Here is an 8,985-nt window from a genome sequence, read left to right on the forward strand (position 1 = left end):
TGTCCATCCCTGTCCCACCTGCATCAGCCAGGAAGTCCTTCTGGATCTGGGGGGATGCCAGGGTTGCTGCCTGCCAAGCTTCATAAAGACTTTTTCCCACCGAACCTGGGGTTGAAACTCAGGCCCTTGCGCTTGCCAGGGAAGCGCTTATTCTGAGCCACCTCCCCTGCCCTCCCTTTCCAGTTTTGATAGATTCTGGTGGCTTTCCCTAGCGGCACTTGAACGCATAGCGCTCCTGCTTTAACCTCTCAGTGGGCAGTTATAAGCATGCCAGAAGTATTTTGGGAGAGTCCTGCCTTAGCTCAGATCTCATGCACGTGTGACAACAGCTGGGGGCTGTGACACCCAGCAGTACCTTGGTCCTTGCTATCCTTATCCTTGTGGGGTTTTTTTGTAGAACTGGGTTTGAACTGAGGCCCTTGCACTTGCCAGGCAAGCACTCATTCTACTGAGCCATCTCCCCAGCATGGTGACTACAAGTCTCGCTAAGTGGCTGGGACTCTTAGTGATCTCCCTGGCCTGCCTCCCAGCCCTGGGATTGCAGTAATGTGTCACTACGTTCGGTTTTGGCGGCTGGCCCTGTGTGCCTGGGGTTCTGGGCCAGCACAGCGTGGGGTACTGGGGACTGAATCTGGGTCCTTGAACTTGCCAGGCTGGCGCTTAAACCTGTGAGCTGTCCCCCCAGCCTAGTCCTTGCTGACGGTGTATTTTCCGTAACCACACATTTTATGTATGGATTCATCAATGCAGGGCGATTTGTTTGGTTTTTCCACGTTCGGAGGATAATGACATGCAAAACATTGCTGTGAGCATTCATAAGTATTTCTGGGTGTGGTAAGTCTGCCTCCCATTTCCTGGGATGCAAGCCTGCAGGCAGAAATGCTGGCCATATGGTGACTGTCTACTTTTGTGACGGTCTCCCAGCTGTCTCTGGGGCCTGGACAAGGTGACCTTCGCCACAGCAGCGTGTAAGCGCTCCACTGTCATTTCTGACATTCACACATGTCCATTTTCCAGGTTGATCTTAAGGGACAACGCAAGTCCCTTCTCAGATGGGCATCGGAACATGCAGAGCCGTTCTAGTAAGCACGAACTCGCTATGCTGACTGCCGCTCAGCTGTGGACTTCCTCGGGTGGCATTCCCACCTAAGGAGATGACTGCAATAAACTGCGGCACTACCGGTGAGCTATGAAGTTTCACTGTTACCCGGCAGCTGCTGAGTGGGCATATGCTACATTCTTATGAGTCTGGATTGGGGCTGGCGGATGGCTCAGTGTGGAGTAAGCGCTTCCCTGGCAAGCGCAAGGGCCTGAGTGCAATCCCCAGTTCGGGGGGGGGATGAGGAGCAACAACCACAGATACAAAGGTGATTATTTTCAGGTATCAGGATTATCTATGGTTAACCTCTACTGTAGCACACTGTAGCAGAAATGCACCATTAAGTTGGGAACTGAAATACCACACCTATTGTCACTGCTCTATTACACACCCGGCTTGGACACCACCAGAATCATGAAAAAGCACAGTAATTTGACATTCTGTAGGTGTTCACCCCATGGTCCGACTGCTCCTAGATTAGAGGGGAAGCCCCCAGTGCCACTCATGGGTGCTGTGGAACCAAGGTGTGGGCCTGGCTCCCGTGGAGGGACAGGAAGATGCACCCTGGGATCCCCATGCTTACCCGTCAGCAGTGTCGTATGTATTAGCAGACCTTCCACCTTTGCCAGCCTGTGGCATGGATGCTCCAGCAGCGTGTCACTAGTGTCATCCTGGGCTTTGTCCATTCCCTTGGGCTACATGATGTTGGGTAGCGCACCCCACCTGTGGTAACTACACCCCACGGACCTCAACTGACACTGGGACTTGTCTCCCTCCTGAACGAATGTGGCAGGTCACCCTCCAAGATCAGATGGCATCAGACATCCTAAGAGCAACACAGGGGACACTTGAGCAGTTATAGACACTAAGCACTGTGTGCATTCTTGAGAAGTCCCCATCCCAAATCTCCTCTGAGATTTACGGGAAGTCCTTGGCTGCGCTTCCCTGTGCCCACGAAAAGGTGACACGCCTCCTTTGGATCACAGTAAGAGGGGCACTCCAGGCACAGGGGGGGGTCTCAGCGGCCCAGCTGTGGCCGCTCTGCGCCTGCTCCGTGCAACAGGATTAGCATGTCCTGCTCAAGTGGGCTCAAAGCATATATTCTAGCTGGAGTCATCATTTGATTGCTTTTAGGATCAGAATTTCAAGTATTAGGGGCTGAGGAGATTGCTCAGTAGCTTCCCTGGCAAGCGCAAGGGCCGATGTTCAACCCCCCGTTTGACAAGGAAAAAAAAAAAAAAGAATTTTGAGTGTTAAACTGCTCTTATGTAACATGTCTTTCCAATTAATTCACTAAATATGGATTAAATTGCCTGCAAGTAGGCGCAGGGGCCGGGGGTTCGACCTCTGAGCTTGTTAGCCTGCCCTGCCCCCAGGGTGCGCTTACTGTTCCAAACCAGGAACAAATTTGATGATGCATGTATTGATAAGGCTTTTTTTTTCTCATTTGGATTTTAGGGAAGGGTCTACAGGGTGTTCAGTCTCACTACTAGAATGGACTCATAGTGATCCTCCTGCTTACAGCCTCCTAAGAGCTGGGATTACAGATGCGCACCACCATGCCCAGTCTCAATTGCCAACTCAAGTGAACCCTGGGGGAGGAGCCAGCATGCCAGGCCAGGGGATTGAACTTTTGATCCCTGTGCCTGCTTGCAGGAGCTTTAATCTGCTGAGCTATTTGCCAAAAGCATAGGCCGGTTTTCAGTCACTTTTTATTTTTTGGTGGAACCGGGGCTGGAACTCAGGCCCTTGCGATTGCCAGGCAAGCACTTATTCTACTGAGATGTCTCCCCGGTCCCAGTCACTCCCTTTTTAAAGAAATTTCCCTGTGTGCAGTCTTGTTTAGGGGTTCCCGTGATCAAAGGGGTTGTCTATGTTTAACAAAAGGCTTCAATCTGTAACAAAATAAACTGGACCACATGTTCTCCTTGCTCAAAAACCCATACGTTGGTCAGTCAAATAGCTCAGCACCCGGCCGGGGAGATGGCTCAGTGTGGAATAAGCGTTTCCCTGGTAAGCAAAAGGGCCTGAGTTCCATCCCTAGTTCCGCAAAAAGAAAGAAAAATAAAAGCTCAGCGTCTTACAGAGCCTGCAAGCAGGAGCAGGGGTGGGGTCTTGATCTCCCTCCACCCTGCTGTGCAGGCGCTGCCCCCGGGTCACGCTGAGACAGCTACTGAGACTGGGCGTGGTGGCGCGCACCTGTAATCCCAGCTCTCAGGAGGCTGTAAACAGGCAGATCACTGAGTCCGATCTAGTAGTGAGATTCTGAACTCCCTGTAAACCCTTCCCTAAAATACAGAAAAGAAAAACAAAAAAACCCAAATGTTCATTGATCATGCAAAACCTTGGACTTCCTTGTGATTCCCACCAAGCCCACCATGTTATTCTTTTCAGATTTGTGAGCCTTTCCTGCCTGTACCCTCCCATGAGGATGACTCCACAAGCTGTAGGTAACCTGTCTTGTGCTCTGGGCACTAACCTCTGGCAAGAGGAAGCACAGTCGTCTGCACAGCCACACCTGCTGTCTGTGGCGGTGCCGGCCACTTTGTACAGGAGAAGGTAAGTCTGACAGAGCAGGCATCTGTCCTATAATCCCAGTGGCATAGCACCAGGACATGACCAATTTCCCATCAGGGGTGTGGCCTATCCACATGACATTCAGAGGAGCAGTGCTGAGCCCCATGAGATGGTGTGTGCCCCCCTCCCCACCCTCGTGGAATTGGGGCTTAAACTCAGGCCTTTGCACTTGCCAGGGCAGCACTTTTCTACTGAGCCATCTCCCTGGCCACTATGACATCGTCTCATGTCCTGACGGTGAGGCCCACCACTCTCCCTCCTCAATGTCACGCTCCTCACTGCTGAGAGCCTTTTCCTAACTCCTTCTACAGACTTCGTGAGAATGACTTATTTCATGGACTTGGCATCCGCTTCTGAGTAATGGGTGCACCGCTGCCGTGAATAGCACTACAGTATGTCCCTTCCCATCTAACAGTGATGCATGAGCTGAAGGCTTTCCCACACTGCTTACGTACACAGGTTTATTCCCCATATTACTTGACAAATACAATGTGTAATCAAAGTTTTCCCTCGCTGATTACATCCACAGGAGTTCTGCCGGAGTGAGTCCTCTAGTAAGCTGGACACACTCGGAGTCTGCTGAAGGCTAACCCACACTTATATACACATTATTTCTCTCCAAGGAGAGTCCATCCATGTTGCAGACAGTGTCTGCACAATCTGAAAGCTGGGGTCGGGGAGATGGCTCAGTGGAATAAGCGCTTCCCTGACAAGCGCAACGGTCTGAGTTCAATCCCCGGTTCTGCCAAAACAAACAAACAAACAAACAAAAAACAATCTGAAAGCTTCACCACATTGCTACATACTGTGGACTCCTGCCGCACGCAGGTCTGTATTTAACAATCTTTGAGACGTGGGTTTCCATGCACTGCTTACACACACAGCGTTTTTCTCCATTGTCCGCCCTTTACTCAGCAATGAAGTAGGGCAAAAGTTTTCCCACACTGGCTGCTTCCGGTGATTCTAACCGGTGTGACCCCTTTCACAAGTCGTTTGTGCTCAGCTGTCCCATATTGCTTCCATACTTAGGGTTTCTCCCATGTGTGACTCTGCATGTGCCTCCAACATAGGCCACTTGAAAGGAAAGCCTTGCCACAATGCTCACAGCTACACAGCTTTTCCATCATATGTGTGCGATCATGAATCCGCCAACTGTCCTTTGTGCTGAAAGCTTTGCCATACTGCTTACATGCCTAGGGCTTCTCTCCAGTGTGGGTCTGTTCATGCCTTTGAAGAACACCTTGGGTACTGAAAGCTTTCCCACACTGTTTACACACATAGGGTTTCTCCCCAGTGTGAGCTCTTTGATGTACTTCATAACTACGCTGTGTGATGAAAGCTTTCCCACACTGCTTACACACGCGGGACTTCTCCACAGTGTGAATTCTTTCATGAATTTTACATCTGCGATTTGTGACGAAAGCCTTCCCACATTCCTTACACACATAGGGCTTTTCCCCAGTGTGACTTTTCTCATGAATCTGCCAGCTGGATTTGTTGCTGAAAGCTTTGCCACATTCCTTACACACATAGGGCTTCTCTCTAGTGTGAGTCCGCTCATGCCTTTGACAATCACAACGTGTGTAGAAAGCTTTGCCACACTGCTTACATGCATAGGGTTTCTCCCCGGTGTGGATTCTTTCATGGGTCTTACGCCTGTGACGTGTGATGAAGGTTTTTCCACACTGCTTACATGCATAGGGTCGCACACCACTGTGAATTTTTTCATGTGTTTCATACCTATAATGTGTCCTAAAGCTTCGTCCACATTGCTTACATACATAGGGTTTCTCCTCAGTGTGAATCCGTTCGTGTCTCTGCCAGGCTACTTTGCTGCTGAAAGCTTTCCCACATTGTACACATGTGTAAGGCTTCTCTCCAGTGTGAGTACATTCATGCAGTTGACAAAAACGACGTGTAGTGAAAGCTTTCCCACAATGCTGACATGCAAAGGGTTTCTCCCCTGTGTGACTCCGCATGTGTGTTTCACAATCCCTGCGTATAACAAACGCTTTCCCACAATGGATACATACATACGGCTTCTCCCCAGTGTGATTCCGTTCATGAACACGCCAATTATCCATTCTGATGAAAGTTTTGCCACAGTGCTTACATTCATAGGGCTTTTCTCCAGTGTGAGTCCGTTCATGCATTCGCCAACTGTATCTGCTATTGAATGCTTTGCCACACTGCTTACATACGTAGGGTTTCTCCCCCGTGTGAGTCCGCTCGTGCTTTTGGCAACCAGCACGATCGCTGAAAGCTTTGCCACACTGCTTACATACGTAGGGCTTCTCCCCAGTATGAGTTCGTGCATGCCTCTGACATGCATCACACGTGACGAATGCTTTGCCACACTGCTTACATGCAAAGGGTTTGTCCCCGGTGTGAATTCTCTCATGTATTTGACATGTATGCTGTGTGCTGAAAGCCTTCCCACATGTCTTACACGTATAGGGTCTCTCCCCGGTGTGACTCCGCACATGCATTTCCCTTTTGTCCTTTCTGCTGAAGGCTTTGCCACAGTGCTTACAAACATAGGGTTTCTTCGGTGTTTGAGCACATTCAGGCTGCTGACAGGACTGAGGTGTGCTGAAATCCTTCCCACACTGTTCGCTTACATAGGGTTTCTCTGTGTGATTCCTTTCATGTGACTTCCAACCGACTTTGCTGCTGAAAGCTTTCCCACATAGCTTACATACATAAGGTTTCTCACCACTGTGTGTCCGTTCATGCCTTTGACAAGCGTGACGTTCAAGGAAAGCTTTGCCACATTGTTTACACGCATAGGGTTTCTCTCCAGTGTGAATTCGTTCATGCATTTGGCATCTATGATGTGTGACAAACGCTTTCCCACATGTCTTACATGGGTAGGGCTTCTCCCCAGTGTGAGTCCGCTCATGGATTTGCCAATTATCTAGTCTGTTGAAAGTTTTGCCACAATGCTTACATGCATACGGTTTCTCCTCACTGTGAGTCTTTTCATGCCTTTGACAGGCACGAAGTTCACCAAAACTTGTCGCACACTGCTTACACACGTAGGGTTTCTTCCCAGTGTGAGTCCGTTCATGCCTTTGACAATTACCAGGGTCATTGAAAACTTTGTCACAGTGCTTACATTTATATGGTTTCTCCCCAGTGTGAATTCTTTCATGTCTTTGACACTTACGGCTTGCAGTGAAAGCTATCCCACACTGCTTACATACATAAGTTTTCTGCTCAGTATCACTTTGAAGGTCACCCATTGAATTGGTAGTGAAGGATTTTCTGTCGTTTTTACGTACATGGGCATTTTCTCCACGGTGAGCTTTTTCATGTGCCTCAACATTGGAGGGAGAATTAAAACTTCTGTGTGGTACACGTGGATACAAATCCACTTCAAGGTGACCACTTTCCCTGATTTTGACATTCTTGGCTGTAATGAATGAATTGTCATCCGGGTTTTCTGTGATGGTACTTTCTTCGGGGACATCAGAGTATGGTTTTGCACATAGCATATGTTCATGGACCTTCTCCTGAGGACTTGTGTTTGCATATTTCTGAAGGGACTGGAGTGTGGTGCAGGCTTTTCTAAGCTTGTTGGAGGCAAACAGCTTCTCTTGGAATCCCTGCTCTTGATATGGTTTGACTGCAGTGTTAGCAATCATGGGCCCTCGTGCTGATGAATGACCGGCCAGGATCCTTCTAGAAGAAAGACCTTCATCTGCACAGTTGCTAAGGGGAGAAAATAAATGCAGTTTCATCAAATGTATCTACACATCTGAACATGAAACAAAACTTGGGCTCACTTTGGAATTTCAGACAGGGTCTCGCTCTGCAGCTGATGCTGGCCTTGCACTTCCTGTGTGGCCTAGGTTGGCCGGGAACTCGTCGCAATTTTTCTGCCTCAGCCTCCAGAATGCTAGGATCACAGGCAGGCACTAACTCACCCACCTAACAATGTTCTCTCACATTATTTCAATGATGTCAGATTTGGCACGATATGAGCAACACCTACATTTCAAATATAGAAATGTTTCAATAGTGGTTGGACATGCTTCTTGTACTAACCACTAAGAAGATAACAATGTACAATATATTGATTATCGAAACTATCCTGGCTGGGGAGATGGCTCAGTGGAATAAGCACTTCTCTGGCAAATGCAAGGGTCTGAGTTCAATCCCCAGTTCTGCAAAAAAAAAAAAAAAAAAAAAAAGCAAGGCAGAATATATAAGATGATAAACACAGTTATTCAGTAACTTTTAATAAACTTAAAAAAAAACTGTCCTATTATTCAGCTTTGAAATTGTCTCATTCATATTTATTTTTCAATAAAATAAAAATAAATAAAATGTTTCAAATACTCAACTGTCAGACTATAGATATTCAATGTGTATATGTCCAGTGAGGAATTTTGCAAGATTAAAGAAGTTTGCACACGGTCTTTCTTGTGCACTTTTTTTGGCTTAACATTCTGATATGAGAAGTTTCCTTCCTGAGGACACATTACCTGAGCTGTTTCCCGCATTTCCCGTCCTTATCATCAACGTGCCGGTCACCTGAGCTCCTCCCTAAAGGGCACAAACAGACAAGTCCTGAGGACTCAGTACACATATGAAAACATGTAGACTCCAGCCTGAGTCAGTTAAACAACACCAGGCCTAGAAGGTGCTTCCTAAGGCTTCCAGCTTCCCATTAAGGAAACTCTGCTGAAGAGCAGGATCCGATTCTCTCAGCGCATAAATGAGAAGAATGTATCTACCTTACCTACGGCAGCCAGGTTCCTAAATGTCTCCCACATCACATCTCTGTAGAGCTTCTTTTGACTTGGATCCAGCAGAGCCCACTCCTCCTTCGAGAAGTTCACAGCCACGTCCTTGAAGGTCACCGTCTCCTACAAGTTAGACATGGAAGAGGGAGTCATGACACAAAACCCTTCCACCCTATTTGTGAAAAGCCCGCACGAGCTGAGCTCCCCAAGTATTTATGTCACATCTCAGCCGGTGAACACACATCCTCCATCCTTCCTCACTCATCTCGCAGGAGGCTGAGTCTACGCTGGAAGTCAGGGCCGATGGAACAGCAGAATCGCAGCGCTGCCTCCCCATGGTGGTGTTCCCAGGGCTGCTGGCACAGGAAATTGATTCCTTTTTTCTCTGGTTCTATTTAGACAGCATTTTGAAACTGTGCTCCTCTTTCACAGACAGGGGCTTTCTGTTTTTTTTTTTTTTTTTTTTGGTGGAATGGGGGATTGAACTCAGGCCCTTGCACCTGCCAGGGAAGCACATATTCCACTGAGCCATCTCCCCGGCCCCTTTTTTTTGTTTTT

General features: G+C 48.2%; 1 protein-coding gene across 1 annotated transcript in view; it reads right to left on the reverse strand.

Annotated features, from left to right (window-relative positions):
* Window positions 1–4,701: 4,701 nt before the first annotated feature.
* Window positions 4,702–8,985, reverse strand: part of LOC101565614 (zinc finger protein 709-like) — a 23,167-nt gene continuing 18,883 nt past the window's right edge. Inside the window, 3 exon segments of the mRNA XM_023706883.1 lie at window positions 4,702–7,360; window positions 8,167–8,227; window positions 8,424–8,550. Of these exon segments, the coding sequence (XP_023562651.1) occupies window positions 4,702–7,360; window positions 8,167–8,227; window positions 8,424–8,550 (2,847 nt within the window).

Source organism: Octodon degus, unplaced genomic scaffold, assembly GCF_000260255.1.
Source record: "Octodon degus isolate 3935 unplaced genomic scaffold, OctDeg1.0 scaffold00274, whole genome shotgun sequence".
In the NCBI taxonomy this organism is placed as follows: Eukaryota; Metazoa; Chordata; class Mammalia; order Rodentia; family Octodontidae; genus Octodon; species Octodon degus.